This window comes from Montipora capricornis, chromosome 2 (assembly GCF_036669925.1).
Source record: "Montipora capricornis isolate CH-2021 chromosome 2, ASM3666992v2, whole genome shotgun sequence".
NCBI lineage: Eukaryota > Metazoa > Cnidaria > Anthozoa > Scleractinia > Acroporidae > Montipora > Montipora capricornis.
In genome coordinates this window covers 14,933,854-14,958,853 of record NC_090884.1, presented here as the reverse complement: position 1 = coordinate 14,958,853, position 25,000 = coordinate 14,933,854, and the positions used below count along the sequence as shown (strand labels likewise).

General features: G+C 39.4%; 3 protein-coding genes across 6 annotated transcripts in view; 1 reads left to right on the top strand and 2 right to left on the bottom strand.

The window, feature by feature from the left end:
- LOC138038939 (leucine-rich repeat serine/threonine-protein kinase 1-like) overlaps positions 1-9,239 on the top strand; it is a 46,133-nt gene extending 36,894 nt beyond the window's left edge. For all 3 annotated transcript variants that reach the window (XM_068885032.1, XM_068885029.1, XM_068885031.1), the window contains exons 23-26: positions 331-539; positions 1,003-1,143; positions 2,280-2,450; positions 6,668-9,239. In XM_068885032.1, the coding sequence (XP_068741133.1) occupies positions 331-539; positions 1,003-1,143; positions 2,280-2,450; positions 6,668-8,380 (2,234 nt within the window). In that variant the 3' untranslated portion in view covers positions 8,381-9,239. The remainder of the gene's footprint in view (positions 1-330; positions 540-1,002; positions 1,144-2,279; positions 2,451-6,667) is intronic.
- Positions 9,240-15,942: 6,703 nt separating this feature from the next.
- Positions 15,943-19,333, bottom strand: LOC138038938 (trace amine-associated receptor 13c-like). 2 transcript variants are annotated; one of them, XM_068885028.1, is made up of 2 exons: positions 19,032-19,333; positions 15,943-17,120 (listed from the first exon to the last, which is right to left on the bottom strand). In XM_068885028.1, the coding sequence occupies exon 2, from the start codon at positions 17,108-17,110 to the stop codon at positions 16,202-16,204; it is 909 nt and encodes a 302-aa protein (XP_068741129.1). In that variant the 5' UTR covers positions 17,111-17,120; positions 19,032-19,333; the 3' UTR covers positions 15,943-16,201. The 2 variants fall into 2 exon arrangements, with proteins under 2 accessions (XP_068741129.1, XP_068741128.1); XM_068885027.1 differs by lacking the exon at positions 19,032-19,333 and adding an exon at positions 17,389-17,527.
- Positions 19,334-24,405: 5,072 nt separating this feature from the next.
- LOC138038937 (L-threonine ammonia-lyase-like) overlaps positions 24,406-25,000 on the bottom strand; it is a 14,148-nt gene continuing 13,553 nt past the window's right edge. Inside the window, exon 8 of the mRNA XM_068885026.1 lies at positions 24,406-24,729. Coding sequence (XP_068741127.1) covers positions 24,586-24,729 — 144 coding nt within the window. The 3' untranslated portion in view covers positions 24,406-24,585. The remainder of the gene's footprint in view (positions 24,730-25,000) is intronic.

Sequence of the window (25,000 nt, the reverse complement as noted above, 5' to 3'; positions counted from 1 at the left end):
TAACTATGCTCTATGCTGTAGAGGCTAAGTGTAAACCTTTTGAAACTACAGGCAACCTTAAAATGCATAAACTGGGGCCTTGTTGAGGTCGGATTGGGCCTCTCAAATTCTGTAATTGACAAAATAATTTGAAAAACGCCAAAGGCGACCGAGGACTCGCTATTTAATTCGTCCAAGGTGTCGATTATTGCGAAAGGAAAAACTGAATGGATTATTCTGCAATTCCGCTGCACCTTATTTTGCATGTTATTTAATCCTTGCTGGCAAGAACCGATTGAAAGCATCAAAACCTTCAATTGACCTTTTTTACTCATTTTTGCTGCTTTCTAGGAACCCCCACGATGTTCCCAAGCCCAGAGGGAAGCTCGTCAAGCCCATCTTCAAGTTTTGTTTTGCTATGGAGTCGTGAACGAGATAACCGAAGCTACAGTATGGTTAATGCTGAGACAGGGATATTTTATGCTCACGATGAAAAATGTACCGGACATCGAGTGCTGTGTATAACAAGGGTTGAAAATCGGACGTGGCTGGGTACGGAGGTAACAAAAAAAAGCTTTCTTTGATAAACAGTTTTGAAACTCATTAGAACGGGTACGTTTTTGCCAATAACAGAAATACCGATCCACGCTTTAAACTTCAGTCTTCCATGATCGTTAGCAGATCATTATGGGCCGCAATGGAAACTACTGGCTTTCCAGTAATTTGCGTTACCCAATAAAGTTGTTTTCTTTCTTCAAAACCAAAAGGTCGCCTGTTTTATATTCTGTGGTGGAGCAATATACTGAACTTATTATACGGTGCTGTTTGTTTATTTGTTATTCATTGTAAACTGTCAAAAGTAGCCAAAAGGAAACTAGATAGACTGATGCTGCGTCCAACTGCTTTTGTGAAAGGGAATTTTTTCTTGGTGTTCAGTCGTGTGTCCTTGAGAATGTTTTGATCAGTGTTTTCAAATTAGTGTCAGTGAGGTTGTTCATCAATGTTCCTTGTTTGTATTTTCAGGGGTGCACAGTAGAGGTGTTCGGTCGCAAGTCTTGGCGTGCGCCTTCAACATTGTGGTTCTACTCCACCAAGGCCCCGGTGCTGGCATTACTGACGGAGTATGTCTCCATTGATTTCACATCCGAAGAAGTTCAATCTGGTGTAAGTCATGTAGATGCATTTTGATGACACCTTGTGACGTTATTAACTTGAAAGTTATTAACCCTTTCATTCCCAAATTCCCAAGGTCTAAATGTTAATATGTACTTATTGACTGAGTGGGAGGGCCGGACAGGAAAATATTTGGCCCGCGAGATCATGGCGTACAGACCGAGGGCCAAATATGTTCCTGTCCGGCCCGACCTAAGCTCAGTCAATAAGCATAATATGCAACCGTAAAGCGAAAGCTATGCGCCTTAGGAAAAGGCAGCAAATTTCTAACAATGCGGCACAATGCGACATAATTCATTCTCTGTTGACCTAGTACAACATGTACAGTGCTGGCATGAAATTTTTTTTAAATGTTGTGTTATCGAAAAGATAACAAAAAAGAGCCGTCCTAGATGAACTGATAAGGAATTTAAGGTACAAGTGTGACAACAGTGCTCAAAATTAAACATGAACTCAGACTTTTTTATAACTCGTTCAGTTTGTCAAACAAGGTGAATCCTTCTTAAATTACTATTGATCCAAGTAAAAGTCAAATGCCCGGGGGGGGGGGGGGTGGGAACCACCTTTCCCATTTGTGATGAAACTACGTGAAGTAAGCTGAATAAGTTTCAGGATTAAAACAAAGAAAGCTTTTAGATCAATGATAAACTCGAAGTCATACAGTTTTTTACGCTACCGCTGATAGCTGCATGCTCAATTTGACCAATTTTAAAGGTATTTATCATTGAGTTACTCAACACAATCAACGGAAAGTTAACCATTTCAAGACCGGTGCGTAGACCAAAATAATCCAGATCTGAACTCGCTGACTACATTATTTTCTCACTGTTCTGCACCTGATTCGCTGGATCTCCAAGGATTTCGTGTACTCAGCCCCGTAAGGGTTGGGAATATAAATTGTTTGATACGTAAGTGTTGCACGAGGTTTGAGGGGATGGTTGTCTAATGTTATCCTATTTACAATACGTGGTGGATTCTATTCGGAAATACCGAATGCAAATCCACCTGGGTGGTGAAACCGGGCTTTGGACTTGCCACATCGCACCCAAACCCAACGCCTAAGTTTTAAGGGTTAGAGGGTGCTTGGGAATACGTTAATGAAGTGTCTCTTTATATAATTTGTTTAGAGTGGCAAAAAAGTGAAAAACGTGTATGCGTCCCTTGCCAACGGTACTCTAGTGGTTTTTGCTCCAAGGAACACCAGCGAACGAAGATACTCACACGCTGATGTCACAATGGTAACCAAGGAAGAAGATGAATTCCTCTCCAGAGAGACCAGCAAGTGGTCAAACATACAGGTTCTTGATTCCATATAATTTGTTTGAAGCACTCCTAAGGCCAGTTTACAATTGCGATTTTTCGTGTAGTTTTCGTTGCCTGCATATGTCGCCAGTTAAAAGAGGAAATGCAGTTTCGCTGCGATTTTAACACGACTGGTCGTGACTATATCGGAGAGGATCTTGACGTATTCCAAATTTGCAATTTGGTGGTATTTTTGACAAAATGCGATATTTGTAGTGAGTTCTAAAAGCATTTTAATGGCGCACACATCAATCCCTTATCCGAAATCTTTTCTTTTTAGCTTGGTTTTGTGACTTATCTTCAGTCAACCACACTCGCGCATTACGCAGAAATGTTGTACCAAAACACCTCCACAATATTGAGAAAAAGACCGTCAGAGTGTTGTGTTTTTTTTTTATTTGAATTTAGAACTTTATTTTATACTTCTTTATCACCTATCTGTTAGTGGGTAAACACATTTTTACGTGGCTCCAAATGACCTTGGACACCTATAGCAGATACATGAGCGAACATTCTACATTTTATGGAATAAGCACATCGTTGCGAAGAGCATTTCGTTTACTCGATAGAAAACAGCCAGATCGTGACGAATACCTCTATTTGAGTATTTCTTTAAAAATGAACTTTGAGGACCTTGTCTCTTGATTCAAGTGGATGTCTATATTGGTAGGAAATTTCCTGCGTTCCGGGAATCTTTTCTCTTTCTTTCTTAATGTATACTTTTAAAAGGAGAGAGTCTGTTTTGTAAGTTAAAGGGAAATGTCCGTTTTGAGTGCTAAACCAGTTAGTGAGGGCCAAGAGCCTTTGTCGATTACGTTTGCTTCCTTAGCTATTTGAGGCTCTCGTCTTTCTCGAGAAGCTTCGTCATTTTATCTTGATGTTGTTGACTGTGTACTTGAACAGGGGCAGGGGCAAAGTGAAGTGCAGATATTAGGGTCTTTTACGATCAACAACGAGCGACGTCAATTAAAGCGTCACCAGACAACAGCACTCCAACAAAAACCAGAACTCCAATATTCAAGGGACTTTAACATCTACGACAGCGACGTCTATGAAAACGTCACTTCAAAATATAACTTTGTAATATCGCAAGTGTACATGTTTCGTAATTATTCAATCTTGTTAACCTCCTACAATGTGAGCGAAGTATCCTAAAAATAAAACGGTACGAGAGGTTTCAGAGTAAAAATAGAGAATGAAAGATTCACATTTGAAGGCTCGCGTTGTCGTCAAAACCTCAGATTTGGTGATTTCACGTCGTTGTTGCGAAGAGGACGTAAACCGCAAGAATATTTGCTAAAATGCCTGCCGCACGTACAGAACGGTTATGTTTTCCCCTTTTAACCTATGATATTGTTGTTTTGTGACGTTCTCGTTGACGACTGCGTCATAGATCTTAAAGTCCCTATGGACCTCTTTTGCTTGTACGTTTTGTGTTCCGATTTAAGACCACGTGAGGTTCCCAAGGAAATTTTCCTTTTGTTTTGTCATAAGTTATGCAATTATATGCACGTGCATAAGAAAGGAACTGTTCCCTCGAGTAACATCACCTGGTCTCAAATGGAAAACAAATTTTCAAGCTAAAGAGGTCCATTAGGTCTACGTAACGGCGTTTTCACAGATGACGCTATTCTTAGACGAGTTCTTTGAATAAGATTTGTCTTGCACGCGTGGCCATTCTCATTCCTGTGGGTAATAATCTCTTATGCAAGACTTGTGATTAGCTGGAACATAGTTAATGGAGGGACTGGTTATGAAACCTTAAAATCTTCAAAAGCGATAACATTGTTGTCGTAATCGATGTTGAATTGACTGTGACAGTGCACAATCTTTTGTTTTCGCTTCGCACGGGTTCGGATATTAGTTGCGCATAATTTAATGGAAAGATTTGATTATCTTTTCGAAAAAAAGGTGAGTTTTGCGCACCTTCGAGGGCAAAAATTCAGACAAAAACATGAAACAAGAAGACTTGTCGAGTGTCATAACCATCTCCATGCATTAAGTATAGCTGGAAAGGTCTGGTTTCGCGGGAAAATCAATCTAAAAATAAGGTTCGTTTTGTAAAAACACCCTTCCACAAATACAATGAAGCTGTTTGCTCCTAGTGGTGCGCTCTTCACAAAACAATGGCTCTACACGTGCATTTTTAATTCATGGACATTTCTTTCGTTTCGTGTAAAATGACCAAATCTCAACTTCTGTACAAATTCCGACTTTAAAGACGGTTCGTACCAATTTGGTTAATGAGTAGTTCGGCCAGTTTGTGCAAGTTTATTTTAATAAAGTGGGACAATCACAAAAATAAATGAAAATTGGAAAGATGATCACAGTTAGTTGACCAGGAAGCCTTAAAAAATCCAGGCTTGAAATGACCGTGCTTCTAATATATCAAACTTCACATGTTTCAAGTGAAGCTATGATCCTCTCAGTTATCAACGCAATAAGCCTTTTCAACAAATCGTCACGTAACCTTTGTTTCATAAACACGATGATTCTGCTGAATTAATGAAATTATTTTTCCAGAAGTAAAAAGAGAAGCTTAAAATTTGCCACCATACCGATTTTCGTAAGTATATCGTTTAAACTGGTGTTGCTTAAGGACAGTTACAGTTGAAAGAAATTATAAGGATTTGTATGGGAAAAGACGCTTTGCCACCCAGTCACGCTTCAACGATGTTTATGCAAATCCTTGTATTTTTCTAAGTTTCCAAACCGCTTAAAAATTCTTCCTTCGAAATATGAAAGTCTGAAAATTTCCACCCTTGCACATTTATTTTCGCTTATTTGACCCGTGGCAAAATAGGAACCTGAGATCTGCTTGTGGCGCGTAATTATGGAAAATTACACTTTTTACTAGTTACCACTTGGACTCCTTCAGTTTTTCTACTGTCTGTTTTGCCGTTATGTGGTCTCATAGATCAGTAGTCCATTCAGAAGATTACGCCAAGCCAACCACATTGCTGAAGGAAAGGCCAGATCACAACACCGGGAACAACATGCGCTACTCTTTTCGACTAGTTTGTGGGATCTTTAACGTTCCATAAATTTTTATGAACATTGAAGGTTGTGAGGCGGGGCCTACGGTTTATCGTCCTTATCTGAGAAGACTTGAAAGTCTTAACCCTTTGCAGATGTAATTACAAAGGCAGCACTTTCTCCTCAGTTATTTTAAGACCCTGAATGTTGGTCCGTCCGGAGTCGAACTCACCACCTCCCGCATAGCAGCCTGGTGCTCAACCAACTGAGCCACCGGTGTGCGGTGAACGGAAGTATGGAATTTTCGATTGTTGAAATGGTCATACAATGTTTTGTTTATTCGGGCTAAGTCAAACACGATCTTCCATTTCTGGAATTTATAAAGTCAGAGCTTTAAGTTCACCAATTATCAGTCATGTGACCAGTTTGTTGCAAATGGCCTATTTTAGCAAATGCGTAGTTGAGAAGCCTGAAAATTTCAGGACTTCAACGGGGTTTGAACCCGTGACCTCGCGATACCGGTGCAGCTCTCTAACCAACAGCGCTATGGATCCACTGATTTTGGGAGCTGTTCATTTGCGTTCATAACTGCGAGGATCATTGCTTGACTTGATTTCATATCCGCAGTTCAATATATGATTCATTTCAAATATCATTTTGTTCGTTGATTCACATATTCAATTTGGCAAATCGAACGTGGTTTCGGCGTTGTCCGTACTCTTATCGACAACGATATTCGTCATCACAGTGGTCAAAGTGTTGTGGACTCACGAGGCGCAGCAGTAAGAGTACGGACAATGCTGAAACACATTCGATTTTTTTTTTACCACAATATTCAACACCAAAGAAAGTTTATTTCAGAGCGTGACCAAGATCGTGACACAAAGAAAGAGCAAGCGTTGTCTATTCTTCACTTCCTCAAATCCCATAATACACATTGTTTATTGAATCACCCTAAAAATGCATGAAACTTCATATATGCTACAAAATAATCACGAAAAGAGTTTTTAAAAAGGACAATTTGAGATTTTCGACGACGTTTTCTTTGATGTCGCCGCTGTAGATATTAAGTTTGCCATTGCGACTTCACACTAGCCTGGCCAAGATCAAAATAGTGTTTCTCTTTTAGAGCGTTTTATCCTTTATAGCTAGACTTGTCGTCTGGTGCTGCCATTGGTTTAAGTACGAAGTACATACCAAAGCTTATTTTTTCTTTCTTTTTCCGTTTATTTTCAAGGTCGTGAACCTCGGCCAAAGTGGAACTCCCGCAAAAAGCATGGTCTTGGTTCGTGACAACAAGGAACTGTGGGTAGGATGTGGGAACAAGATTGTCATCGTCGATACCAACACTTTGATCCTCCTGGATGAGATTGTTGTGTACCAATCACACAGAACGCATGTGCGAATCATGGTAACTGATGGAGAGCGTGTGTGGAGTGGTGACAGGCGATCAACGAAAATATTGCAATGGGACGTTAATAATCGTCAGCTTACCCATATTTTTGAATGTGATGTTGATAATCCAGTTGGACAGGTTTTGTGCAGCGAAATTAAGGAGCCTCGTCGTTCTTCTGATAAAAAGACAAGTATGGGGCGCACGCGGAGGAGGCGTGTATCAGACCCAACGGACAGTCTTGATCAACCATCGTATACAGAAGCAATGTTAAGAGAAGCGATGACTGATTTATGGAACAAAGATGACCAAGAGTCCGATTCCCATAGCAGAAAAGATTCCCATTTTCGTGATTCTGAGAAACATCTCGATGACGTTTTGGACAGTACAGTGAGGACTGTTTCTTATCCTGTTCCTATACCCGGCTCTGAAGTACCTGTGAATATCCCATCGAATGATACCGATTCACGTGCTTCCGCTGATAGTGGCGTTTCTTCATTCCTCAGCGCCAACATAACGACAAACACAGCGACGAGCAGTACTTCGGATGCAGCTCGGACTAAAGTCGACACGCAAGATGACAACATTGTCGCTACGGAGACGTACGAAAACGTTATTGAAACGGACGTCGAGATTCCCATGAACAACACTCAATACGTCTCGAAGAACTCGAGGGAGGAGAGGAAGTCAGATGTGGAGGCCCTTTCCAGGGATGAGCTCAGTCGAGATTCGACAGTAATTCTTACCGATGAAAGCAAAGCAACAAATACTGACATTCTACCTGTGAAAGGTACACCTCCCGATAGCGAGTCGGTAATAAAAGCCGAACATGCTTTGACTGAAGAGAACCCTGAATCTACAAGCGGCGATGACAACACTCCAGAAGGTGGTACTAATATAGATCCGAACAAAAATGAAGCCGATTTTGATTTCATGGACCGCGACAAATCACGAAAAGCCTTTATAGAAGCTAAGAAGAAAAACGCCCCGTCCGAAGAGGCAACCACTCATCACTGCCTGTCGATGGATGCCTTACAAAATCGTTTTCGTTCTTCTTTCCGCGCTCCTTCGCTTATGAGTTCGCAAAGAAGAAAGTCACAGCGGCGAAAAACAAACGAAGACGATAACGAATCATCTGCTGGAAGTATAACCAAACCCTGGGCTAGAAGACCTCGTCTGCGCATTCTCGCAGGATCAATAAACCGCGTGACATCTCTTCTGATAGTTAATGGCACCTTATGGATTGGGCGTGGCGTAGGTGATGTGCTTACAGTCAATGTGAATTCGGCCAATAACGGTTTACCACACGGTCACGTGTTTGCACAACTCGTCGCCGATAATCTCCTAGGATATGAAAATGGACAAGTTGATGAGATTGTAAACAGCGGTACCAACAAAGTTGTTTGTCTTCGTCGTCTGGAGGTCGCCCGTGGAATTGTGACCGAAGAGGAAAGATGCACGGAACGGTATCAGTTGGTTGTGTGGGAAGCCTGGGGCGACACGCAATTTAAAAAGTTCAAAGATCGCTTGGATCATTTCAACTCTTTAGTCAATTAGTCCAGGAAAACTGATTCGTTGTTTTTGTTTGTTCTATTTTAGGTTCAATTTTATTTCATTTGCGTCTAAATATCTCAAACGACTTCATTGACACAACCACAATAGACGATTTACTCCACAAAGGCTTGTTTTGGACGATTGGTTTTTGATGATTTTGATCTTAAGGAGATTTTAGGTTTCACAATTTTTGCTCTGCCAACGCTGTATTCATCGTCCGCTTTTTAGGATAATAGCCCACTTGTACTTGTGCAGTCAAACACTTTTATTGACAAACCGTTGCAATGTTGCGAGAAGCGTTGCGGAAAGTGGAACTCGATTTTACTTTCTCCAACTTTTCCAGCAATAGTTTTGGCCGTTTTAAGTAGTTGCGGGTTTCATTCAGTATCTGTTCCTTTTTTTTTTCTAACACGTAGGGGAAAAATTCGAATTAATTTTGTGCATTTATGACAATTAATCCTATTGATCAACTATTATAGAGGTTTTAAAGTGCTATGATCAAAAAATCATTTTCTTTTTTTTTCCTCAGATTTTGAAAACCCAGCTCTCTCAAGATTTTAAAATTAGTAGTGGCAGACCAACAAATAACAAAATTCCAGCTAAAATAAACAGGTGTATTTTGAAAATCCGAACTTAAAACTTGGGTCGCTTAGTGTTTAGTTAACATAGTTTTGAAATCCAAAGAAAAAGAATTATTTTTTGGTCGTAGTAGCACTTTAACGCAATCGTCAAACGATTTCAAACATGTAGAAGTATTTTGTTTATTTTACTGCCTGTTTCTAAAATGGGTTTGAAGAATCATACGTAAATTCCGTGGGTAAAATAACTGCAAATAACTTGAGAATAATTACTCATTCTTCAACATTGTTTCTTATTTTCTTTGCCTCGTCCAAAAGTTGCTTGAAGACGCCCAGTTGTTGAACTGGGGGTAATTGTTCATGATAGATAGCTTAAAGGGAGCCTCTGCGGACTACTACCACCACTAACTAGTAGGGACCTTTCGTAAGAACGACGACGACAGCAACGAGAACGCCACAAAAGAATGGGTTTAAGGAGCAAAAACAATAGCTCTGCACGCCCTGCACGTGCGTTTTGCATTTTTGTACATTTCTTCACTGTCCTCGTCCTGACCACAGGGAGTTTAAGAAACGACGAAGACTAATTCACACCAAACCTTAAACATGTTTTAAACATGTTTAGTTAAACACTGTTTTAAAGTGTTTCCTTTTTAAATCATGTTTACTGACTTTTGTCGACTACGAATTTAGTACAGGTCAAAGCATGTGTTGAAACAAACCTGAATCTCATGGAAAAGCCAGTCCTACATTTTTCTGTGACTGATTTTTATTTTGGTAAACCAAGTTTAATTAAACATGTCTTGTTGGTGTGAATGGGGTATAAGACTCATTCTCGTCACCAGAGCCTCGGATCGACCTAAGGCTCTGGGAAACTGAATGTCGGAGAACATGCGCCGTAGGGTTCTTATAGCCAAAAATTGGCTGTTTGAACCTTGCGGCGCCTGCTCACTCCTCGTGCTAACACGAATGCACCAATGAGAGACGCTTTTGATTGTTCTTCACGAAAACCAACGACAAGACACTTTGTTTGAGGGCTCCCCAGAGCTCTTCTCTCCCTCAGTCAAGAGAAGAGCTCTGGGGTCGAGAATGAACTACAACTACGACAACGAAACAAACGACGTGCCGTGAAATCACCAAAGTTGAGGTTTTGTGACGACAACGTAAGCATGCAACAGAGAATCTTTCATTCTCTAACTCTTTTCACTCTGAAACCGCTCAAACCAATTTATTTTTAGGATTATTCGCCCATATTGTGGGACGTGAACGAGACTGAATAATCGCGAAAGACTTATGATAAAGCCAAGTTATATATTTTGAGGTGATATTTTCGTCGACCGTCGCCGTTGGAAATGTTAAAGAAGGGACCTTAAGATCCAGGACGGCAACCTCAGCGAGAACGCCATCAAACAATTAACAATTATTGGATGAGTATGATAGCGATAATTATCAAGGCCAAAGCTGAGCTGAGCTGAGCTGAGCTCCGCCATGACAAAACTGATCAAACTGCCAGTTAGAGTAATAGGTGACGTCACTTCTGCATGCATAAAACCATTGTCGGTAGGTATGACGTCAATTCTACATATATAAAATCTATTGTCTGCAGGTATGACGTAAGAGAAACACAGCAAGCAAGAATTAGCTGCGTGCTTATAGCCAATAAAAATCGAGTTCATGACACCAATGTATAACAGGCCACTTCAGAAAATAACATAATACTCCTTGTTTTCCCCCCAAATTTTGCATAAGCATTGTTTCCAGTTTATCTTTGGACTTACAATGATTCCAAGAGGAAACAAAAACAATGCTTATGTAAAAATTGGGGGGACAGACAAAAAGTATTATGGTATTATCCCAAGTGGCCTATAATAGACCTTAATGAGCAAAACAATGGCTCTGCACGTGCGCTTTAAACTTTGTACATTTCTTTCCCATTCTCTGCCAATCTGCAACGTGAACTACCAAATCTCAAGTTCTAAGGAAGACGCCAGTTTCAACACTGTTCCTCCCATTTCAGTTCCTGGATAGTTTGGACAGTTTGTGGAAGTTGAACAAACTGGAACAATCACAGAGCACTTTAAGAAACATAAACTAGCACTATTAAAGGACGTTATCACAGTCGTCGCCGTCTTTGATCTTAAAGTCCTTGATCCCTAACGAAGTGAAATGATCAAATTTTGGGTTCTGTAGAGGACGTGAGAACCTGACAAAACATTTTAATTTTTTTTCCGAAGCAACCACACCGTTCATGCCAATGTTATTACTGCGATGTTGATCCACACTTTCCATTCCGAACGACTTGGGGTTATGACGAAATTATTACAATGACGGAAAATAATATTTTTAGAAGAGGTTCTCGTTGGCGGCGGCGTTGTCCTTGCGTAAGCTCCCTGCTACTACTTCTGCGACGTCGGCAAAAGCGTCACCTCAAAATGCAGCTTCTTTCGAAATGATTCCTTCTTGTTCACGTCGTACATGCATTGTGGGCGAAATTGGTACAAGAAGTTTCGGAGTTAAAAAAGAAAATGAAAGGTTCGCATTTCAGTGAATATTCACTTTGTCGTCAATACCTGAGATTTGGTGGTTTCTCGTTGTTGTTATGCTGAGTACCGCATAATAGACCAATTTCGATATATTAAAATTCAGTCCGAAACAAAATGCACCATCTCGAGGCTCTAGGAAATAAACTCATACAAATCCTTATATTTATTCCCCAGAGCCTCGAGATGATGCCTTTTGTTTCGGACTGAATTTTAATATATCGAAATTGGTCTATTATGCGCTAAAATGTACGGGAGCCCAATAGTCCATTTTACAGTTGTGTGATTAGTTACCTGGACTATGAATGAAAGTGAGGCTGAAGTTGACCTTCTTTTGATAGAAACCTCATTGCTTTTCTTATGTAAATTTAATTCTTACTAATTAGCACGACAACAACGTCATTAACATAAGAAAAGGAGGGAGGTCTATCATAACCAGGTCAACACCAGCCTCACTTTCATTTAAAGGCAAGGCTACTAAGCGCACAACTTGTAAAGAGGTCTATTATTCGTGCTTGATTTTGCTTAAAATGCGTACCGCACGTGCAGCACGATTAATTTTCCTTTTTTCAACCAATGATATTATTGTTTTGTGGTGTTGCCGTCCCTTTCTTTATTTCTTGAACTTTCTATTGTGACGTTGATATATTGTTACGAAAGTGTTATGATAATAACAAGACGTCACAATTATTCAAGGTGCAGGCGCTCGGATGAGCCCATATTTCCGAGTTGCTGTTTGCCTCAGTTTCAAAGCGAGTCCTGGTGCGCAACCATTCGAATGGAAATTAGTGGTGTATTTTCATGCAAATTAAACTCATTATCATTTGAATGGTTGAGCACCGATATTTTTTTTGAACCAGAGGCAAACAGCAACTCGGAAATGGTCTATTTGATCACAAACGAGCGCTTCGGAAATGGGCCATTTCCGAGTTGCTGTTGTCTCGGTTTCGGAGTGAGTCTTGGTGCTCAACTATTGAAAGGGAAGTGAGTTTGATTTGCATAAAAAACGCAACTCATTTCCATTTGAATGGTTGTGCACCAGGACTCGCTTTGAAACTGAGGCATACAGCTATTCGATTATATCGGATACAAACGCTTCCTTTGGACAACCGTAGCACGTTACAATGCAAAAATAGGGAGCTTAAGCACGCGCGTTTTTGAGACACGGACGGCAACCGGAAGAGAACATTTCGCGTACCAGGATAGTGGTGTCTCCCGGATTTTTATACTAATGATCTCTAATGGAGAAAATAAACTTGGTAATGTAAATGCGGTTGTGTGAAGACAAGGTAAAAGGGAAAGCAGCTCACTTCCGGTTGCCGTCCGCGTCTCAAAAACGCGCGCTTAAGCTCCCTAATTATTCAAGATGACGGCGCCTGTGAATTTGAAAAACAGAAAGAGGTGATATTGAAGTTTGCTTATTTCGGATGCTAAGGCTTTCTTTAATAAAAAATTAAATTCGATGGCAAAGTTTATTTCCTTTGGCTTAAAGATTTTTTTTTGTTGTTGCAGTGGAGGTTTCCTTTTAGCAACAGTAAGCAGCTATAGTGGCGATGTGAAATGTCAAGTTTACAAAAACACGCACGCACATGCGTTGTCGTTATTATAACCTTTCTTCTCCAAGACAACGTGAATGCAAATACATAAGAACATACTTAATTGATCTATCCCCATAGGGGCTTTTCAGGGCCAATGAAACACAACGAAACTACGGAACAGAACAGCAACAACAACAGCTGTTAAGAATCCCGACTGGCCGGAGGCAAACCAGTTGGCTATCTACAATTGCAGCTGGGAAGATGAACCAGGGACTACCAGGATCAAATTCAACGAGTGGTCAGAGCGGGTCTTGAACCCGGGTTCTCCGGATCCCAAGGCAAGCGCCCTAACCATTGGGCCACACCGTGAAATAATAAAACTGCGGGTTTGGCGAATTTCAGCAACTAACAGCTATTTATTTTTATTTTTTATATATTTTATGAATATAGTGGTTTTCACATGACGTCATCGCCGCCGTGTTGGCGGAAGAGAAACAAAAGATCTCTCATTAGCTTCTTTTGTTCGTCCACCAGCAATTGTACATTTCAGCATTGTTATCTGGTTGCAAACCACCGATACTTAAATGCACAAAATTCACTTTGAAAAATAAAATGCGTTCGACTTTAGGTCGTGTATTAATTTTGACAAACTTTACCCGGTTCTTCTTGGATATGTTTGGTTTGTGTTGGTAGCGGTTGTCATGGTTGGATATTGTGTTGGCCGGTGTGTGTGGGCGACGGTAGCTGTTTGACGCACAGTAATGTGCTACTATCAACTGAGATAATAGACCAATTTCGATATATTAAAATTCAGTCCGAAACAAATGGCATCATCTCGAGGCTCTGCATGGGGAATAAATATAAAGATTTGTATGAGTTTATTCCCCAGAGCCTCTAGATGATGCCTTTTGTTTCGGACTGAATTTTAATGTCTCGAAATTTGTCTATTAAGAAATTATAGCACCAAGATTCTCTTGTACCACTTAAACCCTCTAACTCCCAAGATCTGATAATTAATTCTCCTTTCTATCCGCTATACATTTCGTTGTAAATAAGTTAAGAAAATTTGGTATTATATCAAGATGTCACCTTATGTCTGACAAGTTCGTCTACTTTCATGGCCAGGAAGATGGTCAATTTCTGGTCAAATACTTAGGCCCCGTCCTCACGTATCTGGATATTTTGAATGTGCAAATTTTTCTTCGCGGATTCGCCTTCCGCAACTTTTACAATCCTCTCTGCAGAATGGAAAGTTTTGAATTCGCAAAGATTTTGGAATCGTTTGGACGATGGAGTCCGAATACTTTCAAATCCGATGACGTTACAAACTCAGATCCAGTCTTTACCTCGTAAATATTCAACATGGCCACTGAACGATCTTGTCTCGAAAGTCTCCAACTCGCCCACCTCATGGCGCGTACTCTGTTGACAATAGTTACAGAGGATTCGTGGATACTAGAACGAATGCGGTTACGTGTGGAAGAGCAAATTCGATTTGAATACGTTACGTGTTGACGTGTTGAATCCGCAGAGAAAAAGTTGCGCATTCAAAAATATCCGGATATGTGTGGACGGGTCCTTAGAATTCTGTTGTCAACAAATTCACTTTTATCTTTTATTTTTTGTTTGCTCTAAATAGGCCATTTCCGAGTTCGAGTCTGCCTCTTCTTTAAAGTGAGCTTAAGTGCGAAGTTTTTGTGATGATAATTAGTTCTACTTTACATATGAATGAAAACTAATTTTAATAGGGAGTTTAAGCAAAGACGACGGCTACGGCAACAAAAACGTCAGTCCAAAATATAACTTAGCGCTATCGCAAGTATTTCGCGATTATTCCGTCTTGTTCACCTTGTACAGTACAGGCAAACTATCCTGTAACTGAATGGGTACGAAAGGTTTTAAAGTCCAAACAGAAAATGACTGTTTCATTGTTATATGCTCACGTTGTCGTCAAAACCTAAAATTTGGTGATTTCACGTTGTTGTTTTGTGGAGTGCGGCAGAGAAGTGCACGGAAATTCGTGTTGCACGTGCAGCACGTGTATTTTTCCTTTTTTAACCAATAATATTCTTGCTTCGTGGCGTTGTCGTAGCCGTAGCCGTCGTTTTTGCTTAAAGTCCCTAATAAGAAAAACTACGCACTTAGACTCGCTTTGAAGAGGAGCCAGACATGAAACTTAAAAATGGCCTATTGACAGTTACCAGGCGTTAATTTGAACACTGACAGTTTACGGATAGGGATATTTGGAAATTAACATGGTTTTTTTCCTTTTAAAAAACAGGACTCAACCTGGGACGCTTCGCTTACCAAACACGCCACTTTTACTGCGAAAATGCGATTTTTCAGCAAAATATGATGTTGTTTTCACTCCAGGGAAAAAAATCGTATATCCTTGGATTGGATTTGAATCGGAGCCTTCCAGTGAAGAAAGGGCTTCTTTCTTCCTCACCGCTAGAGATGAAAAACCCGATATTTGCTATACGATTTACTTACGTCTCGAACGGAATATTTTTACCAAACAATATTATGTCTCGCTTTGTCGTAAGGTTTGGTAGTCGACGTTTTCCAATTGCTACCTATAGTCACTATAGTGATTATACAACGCAGTTGGAACCCAGCAGTGTACCAAATTAGGTTAATTTGAACACTGACAGTCGACCAATTCCGGCTGAGCAAACAACCATCTCTACAGAAGAGATCACATTGGCAGGTCATTGGTCAGAGAACGATTTTCGCTCCAAAATAACATAAAAATCTGTCATGTGTTTAGTAGCGTTTTTTTGTTTTTAATTTCTCAGTTTCGTTCACTCTTTTCTGTTTATTCTGCTATCAAGAGCAAAATAAACAGAATGGTTATTAAAGATGGAGTAGGTCCTAGAAGAAACAAGGTCCCAAAATAAGGCAGCCTTATTGCAGGGTTTTAATACCTTTTATTATTTTGCGGCATTTTGAACGATCGAAACAAACAATAAAATCTGTTATCGTTATATTCGTCATATATGTATATATATATATATTAACTTATGATCTGCTTTGTACAACAATATTTCACTTTTTTAACACAAAGTCTTGTTCTTAAACGCAGCTAGTCCCGATTTAATTGAAACAGAAATTAAAAGGAATCAGTTGATAAGTTCTTATGCGGCCCCGAGGTCTGTAACCATTGTGCACTTATAAGCTAAAGCGGATCATAGCTACTTTCATCAGTTGCTTTGCTTTTTTCCGAAAGTTACTACTTCGAACACAGTAAATGAAAGGATTTAGAGACGCATTCACAAAGTATATCGTATTGATCCATCCTTGATACATCACGTATCTCGGATCTGCTGTCGACACAGTAGAATAAAAGACAAGAGCTGGTACCCAAGCTGCTAAAAACACGCCTAGAATGATCACCATGGTTTTCGTTGATTTTCGCTCGTGCAAGAAATTGGTTCCCCTCTTTATGTTTGCAACTTGCAACGCGGCTATCTGTCTTTCTTTTCTTATAGCAAACACGAAGATGTAAATGTATAAAGCGATCGTCAGTAAGATCAAAAGAGTACAATAGATGGATTGAACGTAAAAAAATTTGAAGTACTGAAAGGTGAATGATATTAAAGCTGCGACAATCCAAGATAGAATGATGCAAGATATAGCGCGGCGTTTCGTCAACATCGAAGCGTATTTGAATGGAAAGCTAATGGCGAGATATCTGTCCACAGCGATGAAAAACAAATTGGACACTGATGCGGCGACCACAAACTGTACAATGGAACGTTGAACCGTAAGAAACGTTTCAGGTACGTAACATAAACCCATTTGAACGCCGAATATTTTGTAGACTGCTCCAGGCACTAAGTAAGCTGTGCAGACCAAGTCGATGGCACCCAAGTTTCCAAGGAGAAGATTTGACACAGAAGCCAAACGAATGTTAAAAAATATGACCACCAAAACAAGAAGATTCCCAAGTGTTCCTAAAATACTGAGTAGTATATTGATTGTTATAGCTGAGATGACAGAGACAAAATTGACCGTTGGTGTCATCGGTTGATGTGATGTCATGTTCCCTCTTGGCTCCGGAATTGTTGATGCCATCATTGATGTGTTCCTATGAAACCATGAAATTAAAAAAAATGTCAGTAATCCTTGTTGATTAGAAGGTCCTCCTCGGTGCACAACTTGCTTAACAAGCAGGAATGGTACATTTTGACCCCATATGTTGCATCTTGGAAAGGAAGCTTAATTCGGCGCAATCCAAGGCAGCAGATCTGAGCCCAACTGACTTCAACTTATTAATTGAGTAAAATTATAATTTCGTGCTTGAACTTCATTCATTTCGTCAGTTATACTCGATATAAAGTTATAATTTGGTTTACCTTTCCTGCATGGACAGCAAATGAGCAAAATTCAGTCTTTGGATAGGAAACGTGGCTAATTTTGTAAACGAACATACGGATGATCAGAATACCGGCCTCGATAACAAAACAAACGTTCGAGGATGACTGGAAAATCACATTTGCTTGAACAATATTGATTTCCGCCCGCATCGTTTCGCGCGAATGGAATCGCAAGTTTTTACCTTTTCGGGAAAATCCACCTAAGCCACAAAAAAAAAAAACGAGGGACAACGTGTCTCCTAAGAAACCAATCGAGTGGTCAACCCGGCGCTTCAGTGGGTTATTCTTAACTTAGCGCTGATTGGATAAACAAACTCAACCAAGCAGTTAGCTACCAATAAGATGCACGAAAAGAACGTATCAAACGTGACTTGTCTCCTGATATTTTCCCGCGCGGCTCCCTGATTGGTTGTTTCTTATGTTTTTACAAACAACTGTTGCCATTGGCCAATACAAAGAAAGTTTGCCTTTTTTCCTATTTCTTTTTTAACATTAATTAGATGCTTTTATTTGAATTAAGCTCCTTGCTATTTCTAGATTGCAATAGACCCTCTTTTAATATTGAATGATTTTATAGAACGCCTACCTCTTTTTTTTTTTCAGTCATTGTTTGAAGCTTTGGGTCGTATTTCACTTGTGCCAAATTCACCCAGTTTTTCCAAGAGAACAAAGCCAATTATGTGATGTTGTGGCTTAACCTCTCTTCTCGGGTTTAAGAAAAGAGTAGATTTTAATTCTCAGTTAAAACAATTCCCTTTATGTTGAATAATATCACGAGGTGATGTTAGTTCTCACGATCACTTTAACTGAACAGAAGCTGTAAGGTGCTAAGGATTTAAATATAGCTTTCTGGTCAACAGATTATCAATATCGTCTTTATCCCAGACAAATCACCCTTACCGTTAGATTGAACCGAAGCGAGAACGGATTCCCGTTTCAGTCGACCGCTTTTAGTGTTGAACATTTAAATGTATATATTTAAATATATCCCTCAAGGTTACTTTAGCACGAACTATAAGGAATTCTTCCTTTGAAACTGTGTTACGCATCATAGTAGCTAGTTGTCCATAGCTTTTTAACGGTAACTTCTAAGTGCCTAAGCCAATACCAAAACTTGGAAAAAAAATTTCTCCGGGCATAGCAAAGAACAGATACAAGCAAGTTTTTGTACATAAAATAGCATCGTAGAGAACAAACTAAGTTAAAACAAAAACGTTTTCACAATGGAGTAGCTGTTTTACTGGAGACTTTCTTACAATTCTAAGCTCAAGTTTTAGATATTTATACTTAAAGTGGCAAACACCAAACAGGCTAGGCTTTATTTTTCCTTGAACAAAGACTAAACTTGGGAATGAGTCTGGCAGCTTGTTATTTAATTGTATATAGCCGTCTTAGTAGTATCGTAAATATTTTTTTTGAAAGAGCCAAATATTGGAACAGCTTTCAGTGACACAGAAATTAAAAATATATACTTTTAACAATAACAATTTTATCAAGGATTTTTTTTCCTCTTTTTCACAATTTAGGTCTTAGCGCAGAAAGTCTAAGCGCAGAGTTCAACACCGACTTTTATCCAAACATTGTGGATCAGAACAAACTTTCGATAAGAAAAAAAAACTTACCGCGCCTGCCAGGGCTATTTAACTGTTTGGTATGTTTTGCGACCTCTAGAGAGGCAATAGGTACCCAGCTTGAGCTCCTTCAATCGATAAACTGGTGAAGCAGTTGAGGCTAAAACAACGTTTGGAAATTTCGTCAACACCGACCATGAAAAACCGTATCCGAGTTAAGAAATACGTGATAATTTCATGATTTTCAAAACAAAATATCCTGCCTACGTATGAAACTTTGGCTTCGCTCTGTTGATCATCGACATTATTAGAATTTGAAGGAACGCTGAAACCGACATAGCGTTAAGCCCATGCCTTATTAGCGTGTCCCTTTTGTGTTCTTGAGCGATCAACATCAATACACGTCAGTGTGATTTTAATAGGTCGTGGGGCAGATATTGGGCTGTGCAAAGAAAACATCCAAAATATCTGCTTCGCCAACGGAACTGATAACACTAAAGTTGAATGAGGTTTATTGCTATCGCATGATCGCAATTGAAAAGAACTATTAACATTCCAGAATTAGAACAGTTCAGTCTATGATTATTTGTGAGTCATCTGTAAATATTCTGGGAAAAAAAGGATTTTATAGAAATTCTTCACACCCACAAAAACACACACACACCGTCAGTACAGCAAAATTTAGTGAAATACCCGTTAATAATCTTAAAAGGTAAGTTAATACATTCGTCAGTAATGCCAAAATATTCTTCGTGAATTCTTCTGGGTCCCTGTTCCAACTTAACGCTATTCCCCTTGAAAAATCTGCTGCCTTATGCCGAACACTAGAAAAAAAAAAGAACTAGAGGTTACCAAATTGCGGGGACGTTTTTTTATATATTAAGACTATATTATATTTTATGTTATATTGTCACCGATTAATATTGATATTCCATGGTAAAGTTAAAAGTTGCCTTTGCGTGATTTTAGCCAAAAGATAACAAAAGTTCGTTTTGTGGTTGTTCAAGGAAAAAAAATTCAAATGCCATAGGATCCAAGCGTCTTTGGTTTTATGAAGGCATGTTAATTTTTGTTATGGAGAAAATAAAGTTTACATTCTCTTTTTTTTCTGGAAATAATATATTACTAGTATGTGGGTTTTATTTTTTTACTAATCCGCGCTATCGTCTCGAACCGCAGACTAAAACTCAACCCATCGATAGTTCTAGGTAAAGTGCTAAAAAAAAGCGACTAGACACAGTCCAAGGGTCACGAAAAACCACATCAAAGTTCGCAAGGCCCTAAAATAGCGTTGTCAGGGCTTTTTCAAGCCCCACGCTTTACCACCAAACGTTAATGCCTTTCGATTACATAAGAGCGAATCACGAGGCTGTGATCATGAGCTAACAGAACTCTTTGACAAGCTACTTTTAACTTACACGAGTTTACGACATTTAACTGTGCAGTCCCATATGACAAGCGAATATTGGCACAACTTGTTTGTAATGACAATGAACAAGCGAAAATTGGGAGGACGCACTCTTGTCTTCAGAAATTTAAGGATGGTTGCGCGTCAATAGAAGTAAAAAAATAATAATCCTCTTTGTGTTGCCAATAACAATGAGACTGCTGTTTAGCGCTATTTTTGCTCTCGAAGGGCCTGTTTACATGGAGGGAGGGTGCCCCCGCTAACAGAACTACCCTGGAAGAGCCAACGTTTCATCCGTACGGTTCCTTTAGAAAACGCATCGAAGCGTTTCCATGCTAGACCGGGAACGGGGGCAATCTGTCTACTTGTCCGAGACACCCTTCTAGGCAGGCCATCTTTTTGCCTTGCAAGCGTTTCGTGGAGAGTTACCTCGGCTAACCGAGGTGAAAAGACCGAAAAAAACATGGAGCTACAAAATTACCATCATGGGAAATTGTTTCGTCGTTATGTCACTTACCAGTGGCATCTGCTGAACGAAATGACAAATAAAGTGCAAAATAGTTTCCCCAGATACGGAAAAGCGGCCCCTAGCAGAACACGTGAGAAAAAATTATAAACTTTCGGCCAAAACCTTTTGTTTTGTCCACCATATCTGTTTTTGTGCTTAGTGGCCTACTCGTCATCCCGCTTAGGTGAGCTTCAGGTAGAGGCGGGCTATGTTTTAACCCTCCTAGCCGGGTAACTTGCTCAGCCTGATCCCAGTCCTCCAAATTACGTCACCAGATCACCTGGTTGTACATGTATACATGTATATAAATGTATAAATGTACCCAATAATAAAGAAAATATAAAATAGATATACACTCCAGAATGTATGTGGATGTAGTCCTTAGGGCTTGTTTTTTCTTCATCTGACACATATGCAAACTTATACTTAATACAAACTAATTTCTTGAATTTTATTTTTTTTTATTTATCTTTTCGCCGTTCATTTATTTATTATTTCCTTTTATTTAAATTTTCATGATGCACATAATTTACATAGCCCAAAATGTTTCTTTTTGTATATTATTGTTTAGCAAACAAGACAAGCATTTTTGTTGCTGAAAATACAAGTACTAAACCATTAGGTATTGGTAGTACAATATTTCTGCCAGTGGTTCTGAAAAACAAGGACCTATTAAGAACCTAATCAGCCTGGATTGTGAAAAACTACCCTAAAATATAAAAACCTGTTCAGCCTGACCTGCTGACCTCGAAAATTCTAGGTTCTTACATGCGGGTTTTTACTGCAGTTATTTACATTTAAAACTGTTGTCAACGTCATTGGTTCCAATCAAAACCAGTAATCAGACGCTTTACAAGTTTCTACGATGGTATTTAAAAGTATTTATTAAATTCTCAACCTCCGCTAATGCATTTCGCGTGCTCTGATTGGTTCACTCAATCTCGGTTATCAGTTCATATACCTTGGTTTGACCTTATATGGTAAATGATTGCGTTAGGCCTTGCTAAACTTAAAATTTTGTCCCGAAAAGCGAAATTCCTCTTTGAATAAAGCCAAAAAGGAAAAAAAGAATGTGGAAAGTTTGGATCAATTCCGCCTGCGTCTGTCTGACCACAAGGTATTACACAACATCGCATCAGTTCTCATCAAATTATTCCATTCGCGCTTGTTGGATATGAGACTGGTTATAGCCAACTCGGCACTACGCGCCTCGTTGGCTATTTACGCTTATGCAATAATTGTTAATTAATATACCGGAAGAATTATAAAATTATGTAGATGTGTTACCGAGTATCACGATAAGCAGATATTACATTGCGTGCAACGAAAACACAAAAACTCGTTTCCGGTCACCAACACAACCCGGTCACGTAGTGTTCCGTGGTTTCGTGGTCATGATCACGAATCCTATGACTTGGAACAACATACTCTTAATGTCGATATTTTGAACTGGAAGACGGAAAGCGAAAATGAGCAAGAAGGAAAACAACGAGAAAACCATGAAGTATTGAGAAAATGTTTTGACAGTCTTCGATGAAAACAAGTACATAGTTCGAGCCGTATGAAAGCGTTGGCCGAATGCCGTGTGCGACTGGAAAACAAGATTACATGACCTAATCAGTAGTTTGATGATAAACAAGTAATTGAATTGCCCTAAAAAACTAGGACTGTAGTGCTGCTTCTGTTTCTAATGTTGCAGAAATGACGCTAGTCGCGGAAATTTTGCAACATGATTGATATCAAACTTTATTTTTTATAAAGAAACATAATTACACTTGGCAGTTATTTTTCCACACCTGTCCGCATCGCCCTTCAGAAAATGATTTAGAAGTTCGTAATAGTGTGATGAGGGTCTCATTCGCGCTTATGTGTTTTTGACAGAGCAGAAAACCAGTGGACAAACGTTTGTGGTTCACATTTACAAACTGATTCTTTCACTTTGTGGACTCTCAACATCTGTTACTTACTTTGGCTATCTAGGCGAGTGATCATCTGTACTGAACAGACAGCTATTTACCTAAGCACTTTTCCTAATGCTTTAAATTATAAAATGGCTCAAAACCATGAGATAAATATATATTTCTCAATAAACTCGATCGTCGGCTCGTGTCACGCACCGCAATAACTCAGAAATTCAAAATGCTCTGGTTTCCAAACGAAGCACGCTATTGAGCTTTAAAATTGCAAATGGATACAAATTTCCCGCCTCTTATGCCTGATGAGGATAAAAACTTTCGTGGCTCTTTAGTTTTGGATTTTAGAAAATGATGACGTCACGTGAAAACGATCTATAGTCGCTTGCATTCAGTTTTTATCTCATATCTTATTTTATCTTTTTATCTCGTATCTCGCGCCAGATAAGAGTGTTCTTAGGGCATGTTTGAGCTCCTCAGCACAGTCACAAATGAGTCAATGTTTAGAATACTCGTTCCAGCGAAAGTTAGTTGTCATGTCACTAAAAAAACATTGCAGAAGCAGTCCCCCGCGACTTGCCTTCTCCTGATTGGTGAAAAGTGGCGACCCTTTGTTTGTTTTCCCGCGCAAAGTTTATATAAAATAAATACATTTGTGACAATGCTGGGGAAAGACCGCAGTGATAGAGAAACACTCTTATCTAATTCACTCTTGGATAAAGAAGCAGTTTTTAAAGACGTTTTTGATTTAGAGGCCATGTTATATTTCAAGTTTTAATGAAGATTGTAATATTTTATTGCAGTTTGATTATCACTTTTCCTATCAGTTCATACTTGTAAGGTTGGCTGCAAAGCCAGCAATGTACAGCCCGGTTTACAATACAGAAGATTTTTGGCAAGGCTCGTGTGGAATTGCTACGGGTGCCAAAAAGGAGCTCGGGAAACTGTTTACACTAAACCATTTTTACCGTACCAAAAATATCGTGCCAAAATTTTGGGCCCGCGTAACTTCTCTTGGAGACATGCGCAGCTCAATTATAATCAAGAACGTCCGCGTGATTTTGGTGAAGAATGAGCAGCCATCTTGAAATATACGCAAAAAAACCGCTAAGGCTCAAACTTGGCCCGTTAAAGAGTTTACACTACTTGTTCTATCCGAACCGTGCCGATTTTCTCAGCTCCCGTACCATTTTCACCCGTGCTCGGACTACCTCGTCGAAGGTCCCCGCACGGGTTACAAGTTTGGTTCGGCACGGATGGCATTTGGTACGGACAGGTTGTTTACACTGCAAATTTTATCCGAGCCGAACCTTCTTTTTTGGAACCCGTGCCAATTTCACCCGAGCCGTGCCAAAAATTTTATGTAGTGTAAACCGGGCTTACGTATAGTCAACTAATAAGTTCATTCATTCATTATAGAAAACAAACCTGCCTTTTATATTTCCTAAAGGTGGTCAGTATAAATTTAAAAAGGTCTGAAATAAGGGGAAACAAGGAACTTTATTTACGTATAAGTAACTAGTCGTTCTAGCGCTGGAGCACTAATTGGCGGACACTGTAAACTGAAATTAACAATAACGCAAATCAAGTCAAAGGTTGGTTTTTGATTATCTTTATTTTGGACTGCTATGAGTAAATATGTACGACAGCAAAGATAAAACTACTTCCATAAAAATTTACCGCCTTTATGACAATGTTCTACTTGACAGTATAATAATTTAACCTTTAAAACAGAAAAAGAAACTAAAAAAGGTAATTCTGGAATTCCTATAAAAATTAATTCCATTTTAAAATTATTTCCTTAAGCTTTTCCATGCTAATATTTCCTCCACAAGAAATAATCACTACATTTTGTCCCCAAAATCTTTCTTTTTCCCGCAAATAGGCAGCAAGAGCCACTCCAGCGGCGCCTTCGATGATCTGGAGACAAACATTTGTCAATTAGTTTGACAGCAGACAGGGCAACGATCGTAAGGGCGCCATGTTGGTCGGCGCTATGTTGATTGCCTGGTCAATGTCATGTGGTAATGAACATTGCTAACAACATGCTTCCTTAAAGTTCGCCGAGTTTTCAAACCAACCAGACTTCAACCTCGTTGCTAGGGTCTTTCTTTTCTGCCTCCATTGTCGTTAATGTCGTTAATTAAAAAAACACTTCCTTTTTTCTTCGGATTTTGAAAGTGTGTTTGCT